General features: G+C 45.3%; 1 protein-coding gene across 22 annotated transcripts in view; it reads left to right on the top strand.

Annotated features, from left to right (window-relative positions):
• EPB41L2 (erythrocyte membrane protein band 4.1 like 2) overlaps positions 1-19,268 on the top strand; it is a 1,020,488-nt gene that overhangs the window by 981,721 nt on the left and 19,499 nt on the right. For all 22 annotated transcript variants that reach the window (XM_069234854.1, XM_069234865.1, XM_069234873.1 and 19 more), the window contains one exon: positions 10,435-10,552. In XM_069234854.1, the coding sequence (XP_069090955.1) occupies positions 10,435-10,545 (111 nt within the window). In that variant the 3' untranslated portion in view covers positions 10,546-10,552. The remainder of the gene's footprint in view (positions 1-10,434; positions 10,553-19,268) is intronic.

The following is a 19,268-nucleotide window of genomic DNA, read 5'->3' as shown; positions in this document are numbered from 1 at the left end:
GTCCTATCATCCACTCTTACAGTGAGGCATACCCTGTCAGTCTTAAAAAACCTAAACTGGTTGATGTTACTTCTATGGAACTGTGCAATGGGAAATAAAATATATAGAGAGTCCTGTTAAAGGCCTTTTTGAGTATGTAAAGTAGTATCCACGTGGTACTCTTTCATGTACTCTTAAATGCCTTTGTGAATTAGCCGCAAAACATCTAAAATAGTAGTATACATATACAATTAGTACAAACTGAAATGACTGGCTCTCTTTTTTCTTTTTTAACTGTGAATTGGATATATTGTTGTCTGTTCACAAAGGCATGTAAAAGTATATTAAGGAGCACTGCAGACACTCCAGTACTTTTCTGAATCATGCCATCTGTATATTTTAATGTGGAATCATATTTTTAAGAAAAACACTGTCAGCTGTTCTTTAAGTTATTTATTGGCAGAATGTCTCCAGTCCCTTTTTTAGTGCTTCTCTAGCTAACAAAGAGCCAAGATGGTCATTGTGGTGCTTAGAAACAAATACCTTCCCTCAAAGGATCAACAATGAACAACCCCAAGACACTTTACAAGGGAAAAAGTGTTAAGTATTTTCTCCAGAAAGCACTTTCAAATGTGGTGCAGCATATGCCGGTTATCTGGAATGCAGCTGTCACTTCATTGAGTTGCTAGTCGGTCTGAGTGTTAGCTTCAACAACAATGATGAAAACACACAAATTGCCTAAAGGGAGACCCCCTGTACTTCCAAGATGTGCTCAAAATATATGGTTGGATGAATATGATCTGTTTCCACCCTAGGGAGAGCAAGGGAGCTACTGTTATCTCTGCTGAGAAGCTCAACACTCTGAGTCCTGCGTACAGTAAGACGGGTGAATTCCACTGCAGATTCGTCTCACAGTAAAGTGAATCTGTAGAGGTAGATTTGAAAGTTTCTTCATGTTTCTGAGGATTAAAACTTGATTATAGTAATGCTCTGGTAGCTGGACAAAAAAATTGAAAACACTTTAGGTATCAAAACAATACTGTACGTTAAGTGTCTAGCATTCTCAAAAAAAGAACATGTAGCTCCTACCTTAAGAAGCCTGTGTTGTAGATGGGAAACTGTTTCTGGCAGTGCTCAGAGTAAGCAGAGCAAGGTAATGGGACAATGCCAGAAGTGCTTGATGGACTCTATATTTCACCTATCATTGCTTAGTCACCTACAGGCTGGAAATTAGGCATGGAAAAAACAGATTCGCTCTCACATCAAAGAGAAGGCGGTAGGACATATCCCCCATATCCCTGCATCCTAACAGTGAAAGAGTTTGGAGCAGAACGTTTTTGATGCTGTTAAAGGAAAACAACAAACAATAAATTCTCAGCAGTAGAAACAAAAGGAACCAAATATAAGACCTAAAAAAAAAAAAAAAGACTAGCATCCTGGAGAAGCAGTTTCTGTCAGGAAACGAGACACAATAGGGAGTAATTAAGTGGTGTCATGATTCTATGGTAACTGAGTTCCTGGAATATGATCTAAATTGATTTAATTGCTGAACTGTCTCTATCCATTGGTTAAACATTACTGGTGGTGAGGGGTTATTTTACAAAGATGGAGCATTTCTTCCCACCTAAAACACTACTGGCATATTTATGGTCCAAATTTTCCAACTACATGGTGTACCACAGATTGTTATTAAGGATAGAAGAATGTGGTTCATAACTCTTTTAGGATATAACTGGTGAAATGAGTAAGGACTAAACCTTTGACATCCACTAGCCACCACCCCCAGACTAACTGACAAAGAGAATTAATCAGCCCCTAAAGCAATAGTTGAGGAGATTTGATAGACCATCAAAATGCTTGGAACTGATGGATTGTAATTGCCGAATCTGCACAAGACAACTCCTTGCATGTGTCACTAAGTAGGTCTGCTTTTAACTGTGTCTCTGGATTTCATCTACAAATGGAGGTAGCCAAGATCTCGGCCTTCAAAGTTCTCTCTGTTACAGGCTTACTCCAAAGGGTTGATGCCGCCCAGAGGGAAGCTCACCAACACCTACAGCAAGCTGAAGGGCACATGAAAACTTTACAGATTAAAAAGGAGCAACGCACCAGTCTACAAGAGGGGTTATCAAAAAAACATGTAACAATTCTGGGGTCATAACTTAAATTTACACCTCTTTTTGTGTGTTCTTTGTCCATAAAAGGGAAGATGGGCACTTCAGCTGTGTTTTTGCTTCTCACTGGTACATTTACCCTGTGTTTCATGTATCTCGGGTTAAGGCTGCAGTCACTGACACAAGCAGTTCTCCACCTCCCGTTCTGATAAATGGGTTTCCCATACAGGGGATAGAACCATTGTGGATTCATAGATGCACTAAGGTCAGCCTGGAATGGTGTGACATATCTTGGGAACCTGCAGATTTTGTACATGTTCCTCAATTTATGAAGACGTTCTAAAGACTGTTCCCCTATAATGTAAGTCCAGTCGTGTGCGGTGCAGTGGGAGAGTGGATGATAGCAATGTCTACTGAGTAAAGGGTCAGCGTAGGGTGACTATCAGGATTCTGTTCCAACAGTGACTTGGAATCAGATGTGAAACTACACAGGGTTCGACGCTTTAGGGAATGTGACAACAGAAACTGCAAATATCTGTCCACTAGACCGCTAATCTGATATTGGCTTATGAGTTTTAATCACTTCCTGGCTGCAAGACATTTCTGAGGTAGAAGGATAAGGACAGTATTTAAGGGACTTAAAAACATTGAGACATCATCTTGCAGCTTGTCATTAGTTGTTGTGGCCCCAACATTAGTTGTTTTCCCCCTTTTGGTTCCCTCACACCCCAAGGTTTACTTACATTTCCCTAATGTTGGCTGTATGCTTGCTTTTTCAGCTCCTGTCTGGTTTGCATTGATGTCTAGAGACATCTTGGTCTCTTGAGGGGTCAACAGAGCAATATCCACCAGAAACTGGCTGTAAAGAGAATCCTCACATACCTATCAGGCAAGGCCTTCATGGCCATCCTAACCCAAGCACACTCCAGCCCAAGAGTGAACTCCATTCCAGTATTTCTCTCTCTCTCTCTCTTCCCCATATGCCCCCAGGTTGCTATTGTGAGTTGTTCCCCAGGGCTCCTTTGCATAGCAGTTCAAACTGAAGCATGTTCAAACAGAAAGAAACAAACAGAACCAGTACCTGCTAGTTACGATTGAAATGACTCTTTAAGAACAAGCTCAAAAAACTGGAAATCAATAAAAAACACTGACATATTATATAAAAAACAGTTGACACTTGTAAGTACCTACTGAACATAGTAAAATTTGCTGTAAGCTTTAAAATAAGTGGGAATCAGTTGAAACCAGTGAGTACCCATTGAAACCTTTACAAACGGACTAAAACAGGTAGAAACAGAAATAACCTGCTGCAACAAGTGTGAATCAATAAGAAAAAACAGAAAAAAGTTGAAAACAGTAAGATCCTGTTAAAGGTGTTAAAACTCTCCAAACCAAAAAAGCACACACTTCAACCAATACGAACCATAGAAAATCAGATATAACAACTAAAGCAATTAAGGACCAGTGGCATCTAGTTAAGATTCTTTAGAACCAGAGGAACAAACCTGAAACCATCAGAAATCAGTTGGTAACCACACAAAATCAGTAGAGTACAATATCAGGGAAGAAAGAACCAATTAAAAGCAGTTTGGGCCAGAATAAGGTTACAGCTGGGGAACCAGAAAGAGCTGGCTTAAAACAGTATTCACGGGTGCGTGGCCTGCAAAGATGGCTGATCAGATGTGTGGGGGGCCTCAGCTCCTGGACTTTCATCAAAAATGTAGCAGCAATCCTAGCAGAATAGGCGTTAAGGGGTTTGGAACCTCACAATCTGTGTTTGAAAATGATACGGTTTGCTTGTCTGACCACTGTCCACTGTGGAAGAGATAATCATGCACCATCAGTGCTACGGCCTATCCCAGTGTGCTGAGCAGTGCTTGGAGTGACAGAGGATTGGAACGCTAAAAGAGCAGACGATACTTGGAAGCTAGGGAGTGACAAGACCCTGAGGAGCCACACAGGCTGTGCACAGTGTGGGTATGGACAGAAAAGTGGCTAGCAGCAGAGCTGAAAGCGAGAAGGAGGCTGGGTGGGCTGATAAGGAATACAGCCTCTGTGATGGGCACTGCCTTGGGTGATTGATTTCATCACCGACTGGGAGCTGCGTCGGGCAGTCAGGATTAATAGTTGCCTGACAGGGCACCTGGGGACCAGCAAGCAAAAGCAGCACTGCACAGGCTATACAGGCAATTACCAATGCAGCAGGGAACCTGCTATGTCCTGGAGGGAGCCAGCCCTACAGGATGTGGTCCCCAGGGCCATTAATGGCTCCGGAAGGGGGCTGCGCAGTCCCTTTTCCCATTAGTAATATGGCCAGCCCCTGGGGAATGGGATCCCTGGGCCAAAAAAGACCCAGGAAGTGGGACTGTGAGCCCTCTCCCCCTTTTTATGGGGGAGCGCAAAGCGCTCCGTCCATGATGTAATCTCTCTTTGGGCTTGAAACCACACCCAGGTCACGTCAGTCACTTTCATTTGTTCCTGGGCTTGCTCTTTAAAATCCACTTGCTTTCATTTGTTAAATACATGCATATGTCATGCCTTTTCCGGTGTTTAGCCCACCTACACAGCACCGGCAAAGTACTGAAACCATTCGAGGCTCAATGTTTTCAGCCCAGGGTTCCGGACTACTGTATCTGTTTATTTTCCCCACAGCGCGATCGTTTTTTTCGTTTTCAATTTCAGCGCGATCACGCTGTGTTTTTTTTTTTTTCTTTTAATTTGTGTCAAGAAAAGTCCGGTTAGGAGTTTACAACGCAAATCTCGAGCAAATGCGAGCCCCATTGCATTGAAAATGCTTGTTAACTTTGGCCGGGCCCTGGGGTATGAAATCCCTGTTGCTGAAATGGGCCCAGGAGGGAGGGCGAGTGCCCCCCTCCTACTTTTAATAAGGCCAGACCCTGGAGGATGGGGTCCTGTGGGACGAAATTGGCCTGAGGAGGGGGGGGTCATGTGGCACCCCCTCCCACCCGCTTACCCCTCATTAATAATATAAAGAATCCCCCCCAGGACCTGGCCCACTCAGGGAGGCAACAAAAAAAAAGTGCAGGAGACCGCTCTTTTCTCTTAAAATTTTTTTTTTTGCTGCAGATCCTCTGCAAATTTGTGGCAACATTTTGTAGAAAACCACTTTTGGCTTCCGGAGGGGTCTCTGTGAAACCACAGCACCAGGCCTAGAAGGTCAGGGTATTCCTACCTCACCCTCCTGTGTTTTTTATGTTTTTTCTTGTGACTCAGCTGAGTATTGAGTCCCAAGATGGCTGCCACCACTTCCTGGTTGAAGTGGTGGCGCCCAATCACATCTCAGCAAGAGATCTGTCAGATCTGTGGACTCTCCGCATCTCTAAATATACATAATTTTGTTTTTTAATTACTTAAAAATTACTGAACCAAATTACAAAAAGATATCTTTCTGGAGCACGATCTAGTTTTCTGCCAAATTTGGGATAATTCAATTCAGCGGTTTGGTCTGTAGTCATGTCTAAAATCTCTCTGGGAAATTGCATTGGGAAAACGTGTTTTGGGACCCCAACTTTTTCTTGTCTCCCACTTGATGAATCACCCTGAAACTTTCTAGACAGCAGTTGAAGTGAGTGACAAACTAGTTTTGAAAATTTTGTGGAGGTTCATCGAACGGTGCCAAAGTTATTAGCAAAACAAAAAGTGCTTTTCTGTATGGAAACTAGGTCCTAACTACAAGTACCTACTGGCAACCACCAGTAGGTAATATATATGTATATATGTAGCCATATATATCATATAGACACACACACACATATGTGTGTGTATGTATATATATATATGTATATATAAACATTTATGTGTGTGTGTGTGTGTGGGCTGTTAAATATATACATGAATATTTACACAAATATATTGATGAGTAAAGGTGAATTTAAAACTATTTTTAAATTAATAGGTTTTTGTGCATATTTAAAGTACTATAATTACTTCATACATATTTTTTAACTTAAAACAGTTTATTAATGCAATGTATATATGTTTAGAAAATGATATATTAGCATAGTAAACATATTTACTAAATGTAGTTTAAACTTTATTTTTTAAAACATTTTATAAAGGATATCAGATAATAAAATATATATTTTATAATTTAAATGTAATGTTTGGGTTTTGTGGCTAGTAAGGGAATTTTAGGGTTATGGAGTTGGAAGTGTAGTAGTAAGGAGTAGGGGGTACTAAGGGGCTTCTGGGGATCAGGGTGGGTAGTGTATAGGGAAGTAAAGGTTTTTAAGTTCAGGGATGCATAGTGGATAAGGGCAGTATGGGCTTTTTAGTGCTCAGGGATGGGTAGTATATAGGACTATTTATGATTCATGGTTCGGTAGTGTATAGCTGTAGTCAGGTTTTTAGAGTGCAGGGATAGTGAAATAATTATATAATTTTACAATTAATTAATTACAACTAACTAAAGAAAATATCATTAAAAGTAAGTATTAGTTATATTATTAGTTTCATATTTATTATAATGTTAGTTTAATTAGAAAATTTTATATATATCTTTGCATATTTATTTTAAAAAAAGATATATATGAGTACATTTGTAGTGACAAATAAAAGTGTGTGCATGTGCGAAATAACGCCAATCTCGGTGTAACTCACTGCGATGTAATAACTATGATTTACTGACCCACGAGGTAAAATGTTGCAGTGGAATGATTTACACCCACAGAAGATTCGGAGCCAGATCACATCAGAGGCACTGCTGCTATAGTCATTCAAGTTTGTAGTTAGAACAGAGCAGGTGCATGATTGACATGACCTGCTCTGAGACAGAATATAGGCTACAGGAAGTTCTGCATTGTAGAGGTTTGAATGTGCAAAGATCTTTCCCCCTGAAAATTATACTTTGTTTCATGTCTAGGAAGCAGATTGAGGAATATCTCCCTATTTTTATTTTTTTAATTGTGGTATTTATGTAGCATAGAGCTCACCACATGGGTAGCGGAGCTCTTCACATGCAAATACATTACATAGAACTGGCTAACAATGCAGAGATTCAGAATATACATCTATGACCTTCTAGGCAAGGACAAGCTTAACAACCCTGATTTATTATTTGTGATAGAGACTTGGCTCTCTGAGTCCCCCAACACTGCAATTGCGATGGCCATTCCGAAGGGTTATAAAATACACAAGAAGGATCGCCAATCCTTCAGGGGAGGCAGAATCGTCTTAATTCTCAGGAATGTCTTACACTGCAAGATTTTCAAGATTGGGAGCCTAGTTGGAGCAGACGCAATGGACTTCTGTGTCTGCTTGTTTCATCATCATGTTGTGGCAGGAGAGTTAATTTACATACCTTTAGTACCAGCTGATCGATTTCTGAAATCTCTAGGGAATTCAATAGCATACTTGGCGCTGACATATACACAGCTTATACCTGTAGGGGACTTCAGTCTCCATATGGATAAAGGTGGACAATAATGAGGCAACAGAATTAAAGGAACTGATGATGTCTCTAGACATCACTCAACATGTATTTAATCCTTCCCACCAAGCGGGACATGTGATTGAACAGGTATTTTCAGATATACCTTTGCATGTAGAAGTCCCTTTACCTCAAGTCTGGTAAGACAACTTTATGATTAAATATCCCTAGTCAGCTCCCCTTTAAAGCACATCTCCACTAAGGAGAGTTTTTCATAAAATCCAGCCAGTGGAATTCATCTGCACTTTGGAGGATAGTTCCCCCTTCTCTGGTTGGTCAAGTGGAGGTGGATGTTCTGCTCTTAGAAAAATGGATCAGGGACTCAATGGAGAAACTAGCAATGCCTCTTACTCGTAGATCAAAAATATAGCTGTCTAGTCTCTGGTACTCTGACATTCTTATGAAAGAGAGGGAAGAGAGACAATGGAGAAAAAGTTATAATATGAAAGATAAAGAAAATTACAAACTGGCACTTAAGAAGTATCATGCCGAAAATAAAACGGCAAAACTTTCTCCATAGTTAAAATATTTTTGGCTCCAGCAGCCTGTAATAGATCCCACCAACCCTCGACTGATTAGTGTGAACAACTACCATCTTATTTTCAGTCTAAGGTATTGATTATCGAGGCCAGTCATCATTCAGCCGTCAGACGATCAATAAAATATTGGATATGAAACAGTTAAACAGGGTCTCAGTAACCAATGCGTCTCAGTCTAATTTTGATCCTATTTCATCCTTGACAGCCCTAAGGAATTTGAAATCCGTCTCTCCGGCTAACCCTTACCCACCTAACGTGTGTTTTAGGGGTTCACTTAATTAACACTTTAGTAAAAAAAAAAAAAAGTGCTTAATTTATGACTTGTAACAGCCATGTTACCAAGCTCCTGGAAGCGGGCCAAAATGTTGCCCTTGCTAAAGAAACCATCGGCCGATCCAGGGGCACTGTCTTATATTAGACCCATATCCCTGATCCCAGCACTATCCAAGATATTGGAGAAGCATGTGAATCACAAGCTCTCCACATATCTGGAATCCATTAACCAGCTCCATCCTAGCCAGTCAGGTTTCAGACCCCACATTAGCCCCAAGACAGCACTTTTGGAGGTTAGTGAATACATCAAAGGAACCTTAGATGTAGGGGGAAAGGTAGTGCTGATTATGCTGGATCTATCAGCAGCCTTTGATGTGGTCCTCCACGCTAGTCTCCTGGGGCTGCTGCATTCAATTTGAATTATGGGTCAAGCCCTTAACCCACTCTTCCTTTCTGGAAGGAAGAAAGAAGTCAATAGATATGATTTCCTTTCTTCTCCTCTGAGCCACATGAATTGACAATGGGGGTAACTCGGGGCTCTGCTTTGAGCAATACCTCTTCAGATACTTGGCAGACTTTTTCGCCTGAAAGCAGGGTACTGCACTTATTAAAAATGTTTTTATATTTTGTATCTTTTTTCTGCAACAAAATCAGTCATCCAGGCTCTGGTTACATCAAGGCTGGAATATGGTTGTATTATGGTAATGCTCTCTATCTTGGCCAACCGGAAAACTTGCTGGAGAAGCTGCAGGTGGTTTAAAACGCTGCAGCCTGTCTCCTCCATAAATTGCCTGTAAAAGCACATATATCCCCTCACCTGCACACTCTGCACTGGCTTCCGATCAGGAGATAATTCGGTTTAAGACATTAGCGCTATTGAATGGAACATTATACTTGTCCAGTGCAGAATGCTCCAGTAAGAAACCTGAGATCTGCCAATAAATTATTGGCTTTGATGGCCACAATCTGGAAGGCCAGATTGGGAGGTAGATCTCTGGCTTATCTCGGTGCCACAGCATGGAACAAGCTCCCTCTGGAACTATGTGCTGTTAGTGATCCATCAGTGTTTAAAAAAAGGTTGAAAACCTGGCTTTTTAAACAGGATTAAATGACGGAACTTACCTGCTTTCTGACGTGTGCAATCCTCCGGAACACTCTGCAGAGTAAATCCGCTCAATAGAAGTCGCTTTCATCAACATGATAATCATCCATAACTTATCCAATTTCAGGTTGAGCCTATGTAGGTGAGTTTTGAGAGATGTATAGAAAGCTAGGAAGTTTTATTTACCTCTGATCTATTCAGGAAGATTGTTCCAAGGTCAGGGAACTTAACAGCAGAAAACTTGGTTGAGAGTTTTTTTATTATTTTTGTAATGCGGATATCACAAAGTAGTGTTACCTTGCATCTGGTGTTTCTGTGTCTTCCCGTGGTGTGGAGCTTGCTTCTTACTTAGAAGGACAGACCAAAATAAACTGCCTTGTACATTAGGCAGGTTATTTTAAAGTTAATTCTGCCTAGAGTGTAGCCAGTGGAAGTCTTTTAAACTGGATGTAATTATGTCTGCTTTTTTTTTAATGCACGCTTGACAAGATGTGCTGCATAGTGCAAGATGGCTCTGAGAGCTAAAACAGACATTTTGCTACCAAACCGCCCTTATCAGCGTAAAACAGAGATTGAAGTGCTGTTTCCATATTTGGGGGTGGGAAGTGGGCTTGAGTTTCCTAGGTCTCTTGCTAGCCCTTATTGTACTCCGAGATGGCCATAGGCCTTCTACCTGTTCCAAGGTGTTTGTTCTTTTTCCACGGTCCACATAATAAATTCACCCTTTACCATTTGACACATATCGTTCTACTCTTATTATTTTTTTTTATTATTTTCTTCATATAACAGTTAAGATAGTAGTGTCATGGCGAGTAACATAGATCAGTAACATTCTGAATGATATTGAACAGAAGTGAACATTCTAAGTTAATTTGTACTAAGCTGAGTTTGAAACCTCTGAAGCTCCATTGCCAATTGTTATGTTTTTGGGTGTTTGGTCAGTTAACTGAAGTGTGCACTGTTTGATTTTGTTCACAGGCTCTGGCCCAGGCAATTAAAGAAGCCAAAGAGATGCACCCTGACATGTCTGTCACACGTGTGGTGGTACATAAGGAAACTGAAGTCACTGATGAGGGGGAAGAAGCCTGATTGCAAGGTAAAGGACACAAATGTGTTTGTGTAAAGGGTGAAAAATTACAAGTTGTTGCCATTAATTACCCATTGAGCCTGTTTAAGAAGCTGAAGCAACAGAGCAAATATAGAAAGCAGTTCGTCAATTTGGAATTTCAACAGTTTTGGTTGTTGCAGTGGACATGTTCTGGATTGATCAGAACTCATTGGTTTCACCATTAACTTGAAATTGAAAACCAACGTCCCGAAGGATATATTTCCTATGGGTGATTGTTCACTGCTTCTAGTCAAACCCAGTGGTCGTGCATCAAAATCAACCTCATTTGAATACAGGACATCGTCAAGCTCATCTATGTTAGACTATTCACTTCCACTGCAGCATATTGGGCATATTTGTTAAAAGTATGTATTGCTGGATGAATATATATTTCATGGCTGTATGCGCTGAAAATGGAATACATAATATTTTCAGTTACCAGCTCGTGAGCAATTAGTGCCACATATATTTATTAAATTTGCTTTTGCTTGGAGATTGTGGATGTACCAGTAGTTATTTCTTCTTGGTACGCCATGGAACACAAGCCTAAATATACTCTGACTCATGGGTGCCCAACCTAGGTTCATGAAGTATACATCATTGCCTGATTTTCTAGATAACCTCTGGCAATGTGCATTAGTTCCATTGAGCTTCACTCTATGCAGATCTTTCAAATGTGGTTGTTCTAAAAATGAGACCTTGATCCAGCCCTTTTAGACCTACAAAATACACCTGAGCTTTACCTCAAGTTGGAGGAACAGAATCCTTTGTGTTTATTTTATCAGTAAGCTGCTAAAGAGGTTTTCTATATAGATATCCGAAGTTCTCAAAAAATAAATTCAGACTAAATTAGAAATGTAATCATAAGCCAGTGCATGCTCTGACCTGTCCCATCTACTCTTAGCTTGGTAAAAAAAAAAAATCCACCACAGCCTCAACGTATACCTCCACACCTTATTTGTATGCCCCCCCCTCTAAAACACACACAACATTTTATCCTAAATTCAACTGTCAAACCAATCTTCATACTGTTCGCATTACTAAATCCCACATTGTTTGGGGTGGTAGGGTTTATGAAAGTCGGGACCAGTCAAGCAGTAGAAAAGATATAATAACTTATTAGCCAGCCAAGTGCTTGTCTCAATTAAAAAGCTAAGTACTATTTTATCACTGCAAAACAAAATACTACACACATTAATGGAGTGTCACTTACAGGATTCTACAAATACATCTACAAGGCTCTAGCCAAGTACAACATCTCCCACGCCATCTACAGTTGTCTACCTCTGCTTTTATGGGGCCTTTAATGTCTAAAGTGTTTTAGCAGAGGGAAAAGGTCATAGGCAAGAATTGGGCACAGGTGTGAGCTCACTATCAGTGCAAGCAATCACCATATTAGGTAACCTACAGGTCAGTTTATTCACATCGTGAGCAACTGAGATCAGGTTGGCAATAGGCATTTTCCCTAATGTGCATGCTTGTCTTTGAGTTCAAGGTACAGTTTCTGTTTACCAGTCTTTGTTTCAAGGCCTTGTGTCACCTGTTTGTTGAGACGAGGCTCAGTGCTGATTGGTGATGCTCTCTTTGTGTTCACGCAGTCAGCATCCTCTATCAAGGGCATCACCCCACATGTCAGACCTTGCTGTTGGATAGAACAGCACAGCAAGGCCTGGCAGCAGTTGTTTGTCGTCAGCATTTTCAGCCTATTGGGCCTTTGAAGCGGGGGGGGGGGGCTCCTTTACAGCAGTGTTGTTGGTCATTGCTGGTCGCACAACACATTGAGTCAGTGGTAGAATGAGTCATTTTGGTCATGGTGCAGAGAGAGATCGCACACTGTCACTTAGGGCTATCAGTGCTTCACACAGTTCACCACTCAAACCATGAAAATAGGCTGGGAGACCCTCAAAGCTCAGGTCAGCGCTAGTTCTTCTGGATGCTCCACATGCTGGGAACAGGGCATCTCTTCCTGGACAGTCTCTCTTCCTGCTGTGCCAGGCATGCTCCTTCCCTCATTGAGCAGGCAGGAGTTTAGGTGCTACCAAACCCACAACTTCACCAGCAAATTGCATAGATTTCAGGTGGTGTACCCTGACCTTTTGGAGACTAGTCCTGGATCACAGCCACTCTTTGAGTACCCTGTGGAGACCTACCTTCTTTGGTTCAGGAGTACTTGGGACTGGAACAACGTTCATGCTCATTTTTCAGACCGAGAATTTTGATCGACTGTCTCAAGTCCAGGAGCCAGTTTTCAGGCTGGGGTACAGAGACTGCCTTTGTGGAAGGTGGTGGTTCTCATAGCATGTACCAAAGATGCAGCCCCCACACAGAAGCGTCTAAAACATGTGCACAATCAAGTGAGAAGACTTTGCACCCGGCTGTCATCAGCCTTTCTAATGTAGCAATCGGGGAAAGACGAAAAGGCAGGTCCGGTTTAGAAACGTTGGCCTAATTACGAGTTTGGCAGTATTGAGACTGCCAAACTCACGATGGCAATCAGATCACCTCATTCTTGGCGGTCTGACTGCCAGATTATGAACCTGGCAGTCGGACATCCAGGAGACCACCGCCTCCACTGGGATCACAGAACCCAGTGGGTTGGTGGTGGTCAAAGTCGTGGTCAGCCACGGCGATGCCGAGTTCAACTCCGTCATGCTGATCACAACTTCCCTATCAACCAGCCTTTTCATAGCGGAGTCCCCACCATGAAAAGCCTGGCGGAAAGGCAGTGCTGGGGGCCACAGGGGGACCCTTGCAATGCCCACGACCGTGTGTGGGCAGTGCAGGGGCCCCCCCTGTCAGCACCCTTGGAATGCACACTGTCAGCTATGCAGACTGTGCGCATTCCAAGGGTGCTGTGTGCGACAGCATAGGCCTTGGGTCCCTGAGGGAGCCAAGGTCAGTGCCTCCACACTGTTTCCACCAGCTGACTGGTGGAAACATCGTTATACGACGGTTTACACTGGTCAGCCTGGTGGAAACATCGTAATGTGACAGGTGGAGGCCACCAGCTTGATGGCTGCCTCACTCCGTCGTATTAGAGTTGTGGTGGTTCAACCGCCCAACTTGTAATAGGGCCCTTTATCTTCCTTAGCAACTGAATCTATTGCTTTACTTCCACTCCTCAATCAAATGGCAATGCTCAGTGACGACTAATCAGCAATCCCCTGCTAAAAGGTCCTCATGTGGTTTCTGTGACCATACTCCTATAGTTCGGTGTTTGTCACTGCTTCCTTCAGCTACAGAAATACAGGCAATACAATTCCACTATCTAGGGAAACTGTAGTCCATCTTACGTCAAACCATGTGCTATCCAAAATGGATCTGGCTGGTCCCAGCAATCATATTTGTAGCACAAGACTTAGGCCCTCATTACAACCCTGGCAGTTGGTGTTAAAGCGGCGGTAATACGGCCAACAGGCCAGCGGTTAAAAAAAAATTGAATCACGACCATGGCGGAAACCGGCAACATAGACAGCCACTTTAATACTCCGACCACCACATGTGTGGTGATGGGCGTGCTGGTGATGGAGGTAGTGGCTGAGGATGTAGTGCATGCAGGTGTGAGTGGAGACGAGACAGGGAGGGAGGAGGAGGGGGACACAGTGGAGGCAGTGGATGTTGGTGTGTCTGCATGGGGATGAGTGCCTGTGGGATGTGTGGTGCTTATGTTTGCCATGTCCACTCTTGTGTATTGATGAGTGTGCATGCTGGTCTGATGGTGTGCTTGGGATAGGCTGAGTTAGAGGGGATTGGGTCTGGGTAGTGGAGGTTGGAGGGGGAGGCTGGACACAGGGATAATGGCTGCCATCAGTGCTGAGGCCAGAGCCTGAAATGCTCTCTTTTGGGCTGCCACACCCGAATGAATGCCCTCCAGGTATGCATTTGTTTCCTGCAAATGCCTCTCGAAACCCTTGATGGCATTCAAAATGGTTGATTGCCAGACAGTGAGGGATCTCAGGAGGTCAATAGCCTCCTCACTGAGGGCAACAGGACTGACTGGGGAAGGGCCTGAGGTGCCTGGGGCGAAGGAGATGCCCACCCTCCTGGGTGAGCGGGCACGGGAAACTCAATGAGGGGCTGCTGGGAGGACGGTGTTGGTAGGGGGGGGTTGCGGCTGTACCTGTTGTTGCGGTGGGCACAGAGGTGCCCGCCACCGCAAGGGAGCTCCCATCAGAGGAGGAGTCGCTGTCGCTGGTGTCTGCTCCTGTCCCCGTCGTGGAGCACCGCTCGCCCTCCGCCCCACTGGTGCCTTCAGACTCTGTAAATTCACCCTCCAGGGCCATGTGGGTTGCAGCTCCCTCCTGCTCCGGTGCCAATGCTCCTCTGCCAGGTGATGCTAATGCACACAAGGACAGGGTGACAAAACAAAAAGGTGGGGAAAAACAGCAGAGACACATGGTCAATGCCTGCAACACCACTACCATTGGCGGACACAACACACGGGCACTAGCCCATGCACTAACAGTGCAGGGGAAAAGCACATGCCCATGGGGAACTCTGCCTAGACCCATTTGATGCACAGCTGGAACCCACAGGAGCCTGACTAGTTGTAAAGGGCAATTACCACCTTTGGGGTTGGAGTGGCACTGAGCCTGCAAAACAATGGATGTACCTTGGTGCGTCTGCCCTGGCCTAGGGGAACCCACAGCCTACTTCCCCCACCTAGACACCTCGTAAAGCGCGCAGAGTTAGCTGAATGAGACTGTTCTCACCCCCTTGTGGCTGCTGTGATGTCCTCAAGCACCCATCCAACTCAGGATATGCCACTGCCAGGATCCGGTACATCAGGGGGGTCATGGTGCGACGGGCACCCCTTCCACGTTAGGATGGCCATCGCCAGTGGGCTTCCGCCGTCTTCTTGCTCCAGCGGCGCAGGTCCTCCCATCTTTTCTGGCAGTGGGTGCTCCGTCTATGTTAGACCCCCAGGGTCCGCACTTCCTTGGCGATGGCATGCCAAATACCCTTCTTCTGGTGGGCGCTGACCTAGAGGAAAAGTGAAGTTAAAAGGGATGTTACTCCCCTGTCCGGTTCTTCTCACTCATTGCCCACAAACCTCCCACCCTGGCCCAGAAAAACATACACTCACCCTCCTCACATGCTGGCCTGTTTCCCCCCCATCTCTTCCATCCACAGCACTCCATACAATCATGTGCCATCCACCATGCACACAGTTTACTCACCTGTTTGTCTGGAGGACCGTAGAGTAGCGTGTACTGAGGGAGGACCCCAACCACCAGTTTGTCCAACTCCTCTGTGGTGAAGGCAGGGGCCCTTTCCCCAGACACTGTAGCCATTGTCGCTTCCAGATGCAGGTCACAGCAGCACGTGCAGTGCAGGTCCTCTCCTGTTGAAGGTCAGGTATCAAGTGAGTGAACAGATAGAAAATGGCGGTCACGTCCGCGGCGGTGCGTACCGTCACCGCAGGCGTATATCGTCATTGGCTCCTGGAACCCATAGACCCCAATGATAACCAATGCTGAATTGCGCAGCGGTCTTTGACCACCTACCGCAACGCTGCAGAACGCCAGCACGGTTACCTCATTTCCCCTTGTCCCTCCTCACAGGTCAGGCAGCCGCCATTTCAGGGGGGCACATGGCATGGCACCCAATTTTGGCCAGGAATAAGGACAGACAAAGGCACACAACAATTAGATCACGATTGTGCTAAACAGCCTTGTGGTGTGTGACACTCTGCTCACCCTTCTCCTCCATAGGGCACGTCTGCTTGGGGCAGGTGATGAGATGGCGGCATCCTCCGGTGTACAGACCCCAGGTGGATCTGTGGACAGTGGAAGACAGACACATCATTATCACCTACAGACTTGATCGTGCCACAATCCAGGAACTGTGTACCCAGCTGGAGCCAGACCTGATGCCAGCTATCCGCCATCCCACAGGAATCCCCCCTCTAGTGCAGGTCCTGTCAGTGCTCCATTTCCTGGCCAGTGGTTCCTTTCAAACAGTGGCCATGGTATCAGGGACATCTCCAGTGTGAATGCCAAGTATCCTGGCTCTGTGCATGACACTTACATTTTGAGGAATAGCAGCATCCTGTATGTGATGGGCCAACTCCAGAGGCACCATGTGTGGCTAATAGGTGAGCCCAAGGTCCCCTCATAGTTTAAATAGGTGTCTATGTATGGGAAAGTCCCTAAGTGTTGGAGGATGTCTAACAGTTGTCACCCTATATTTACAGGTGACTCTGGTTACCCCAGCCTCTCATGGCTACTGACCCCAGTGAGGAATCCCAGGACAAGGGCAGAGGAACACTACAATGTGGCACATGGGCGAATTAGGAGGATAATAGAGCGCACCTTCGGCCTCCTGAAGGCCAGATTCCGCTGCCTCCATCTCACAGGTGGCTCCCTATACTACTCACCGAAGAAGGTGTGCCAGATAATCGTGGCATGCTGTATGTTGCACAACCTGGCTTTGTGACGCCAGGTGCCTTTTCTGCAGGAGGATGGGCCTGATGCTGGTCTTGTGACAGCTGTGGAACCTGTGGACAGTGAAGAAGAGGAGGCAGAAGAAGATTTAGACAACTGAAACAACATCATTATGCAATACTTCCAATGAGACACAGGTAAGAGGATGCTACTGCTTCTCACATCTCATACTACTGTAGGACATAGCATTAATCTGCCTTTTTACCTCTGTGTATGGACCCTGACATGTCACTTTGCCTTTCCATTTCACAGAGCTGGTTCCCACTTTGTGCCCTCTGCTATGTTTACTGCTGCCCAACAACTGTGTAACATTGGTATGTGAACATGAGAGGTTGCAATTACACTTTTGTGAAAGTACAGACTGACTCCAGATTGATTTGTGATTCAAGGGTGTTTATTTCTGTGCTAATAAGTGGAGGGGGATGTGCAATGGGCTGGGGTGATGGTGGAGGAATGTCCATGTTAGAGATCAGTCTCTTGGTCTCACAGGTGCATTGTCCAAGGGGGCATAGGAAGTGGAATGATGGCAGGTCAGAGTTGTCAGGGTGACAAAGTGGGACAAAAGGGTGACAATCAGGAGAGAGTTATTTCCTTGCGGGGGTCTTTGCAATGTTCTCTGTCTTGTTCCTGGATCTCAGGGACCGTTTGCAGGGTTTAGTTCTCCTTCTGCAGGGCGTGGGTGTTGGTGGCCGACGGGGCCTCCTGTCCACTAGCGCCAGGGGAGGTGGAGGGCTGTTCATTGTTCAGGCTAGTGTCAGGGGCCCGTTTGTGTGCCACTGTGACCCTCATGGTGTTGGCCAGGTCTGCCAGCACCCCTGCAATGGTGACCAGGGTGGTGTTGATGGACTTCAAGTCCTCCCTGATCCCCAGGTAGTGTTCCTCCTGCAGCCGCTGGGTCTCCTGAAACTTGCCCAGTACTGTGGTCTCCTGGGAATGATGGTATGCTCCCATGATGTTTGATAGTGCCTTGTGGAGAGTGGGTACCCTGGGCCTGTCCTCCCCCTGTCGCACAGCAGTCCTCCCAGCTTCCCTGTTATCCTGTGCCTCTGTCCCCTGAACCGTGTGCCCACTGCCACTGACCCCTGATTGTCTTGGGTTGGTGGGTTTGCCTGGGGTCCCTGTACTGGTGGACACACTGCTGATTGACGTGTCTTGGGGACAGAGAGATGGGCCTGCTGGGTGGGTGCTGTGGTGGTGTCTCCTGAGGCGGGGAGGCTCTGTGGTGGTTTGTGACAGTGGCAGGGGACCCAACTGTCCAGAGGTCCCTGATGGGCCAGGCTGGTCATCCAGATCCAGGCGTGCTGAGCTGCTGTCGTCACTGTGGGCCTCTTCTTGGGGGGGACTGGATATGTCTGGCACCTCCTGTCCGGTGACGTTGGGTATGGGTCCTGTTGGAGTGTAAATGCATAGTTATTGTATCTGTGTGTGCCATCTTGTGCATTGGGTGAGTTACCCTCTACTCCTGTGCTTTCATTGTTGTGTTTGCCATTGTATGATTAGTGTTTTGGGGTCTGTGTGGGTATCTGGACTGGACATGCTTTGGTAATGGGTGTCCATGCTTTGGTGTTGCATGCAGGGCTTGGTATTGGGATGGCTAGGTTGTGATAGTGGGGCATATGTGAGGTGTTGGAGTGATGGGGGTGAAGGGGGGGGTGGAGGTATGTGATGGCATGCAGGTGGGGTGGGGGGATATGGTAATTAAGATATGACTTACCAGAGCCCAGTCCTCCTGCTACTCTTGCGAGGCCCTCAGGATGCAGTATTGCCAAGACTTGCTCCTCCCATGTTGTTAGTTGTGGGGCAGGAGGTGGGGGTCCACCGCCAGTCCTCTGTACAGCAATCTGGTGTCTGGATACCACGGAATGCACCTTCCCCGTAGGTCGTTCTACCTCTTCCCGATGTCATCCCTTGTTCTTGGATGCTGTCCCACTGCATTGACCCTGTTGATGATTCTCTGCCATAGCTCCATCTTCCTAGCAATGGAGGTGTGCTGCACCTGTGATCTGAAAAACTGTGGCTCTACATGGATGATTTCCTCCACCATGACCCTGAGCTTCTCCTCAGAAAACCTGGGGTGTCTTTGAGGTGCCATGATGTGGTGTGGGTGATGTGTGAGGTGATGTTTGTTATGCTGTGAAATGTTGTGTTGGGGTGTGTTCTTTGAGGTGCGTGGATGTTGTATGAGTGATGGTGTGGTGTGCTTGTGGATGCTGGTGTAGTGTTTGCTATTCTCTCTCTGCTTCTTCACAAAAAAAGTC

This window comes from Pleurodeles waltl, chromosome 5 (genome assembly GCF_031143425.1).
Source record: "Pleurodeles waltl isolate 20211129_DDA chromosome 5, aPleWal1.hap1.20221129, whole genome shotgun sequence".
In the NCBI taxonomy this organism is placed as follows: domain Eukaryota; kingdom Metazoa; phylum Chordata; class Amphibia; order Caudata; family Salamandridae; genus Pleurodeles; species Pleurodeles waltl.
Note: the sequence above shows the minus strand (reverse complement) of the source record. Positions and strands in the feature narration are given on the sequence as shown.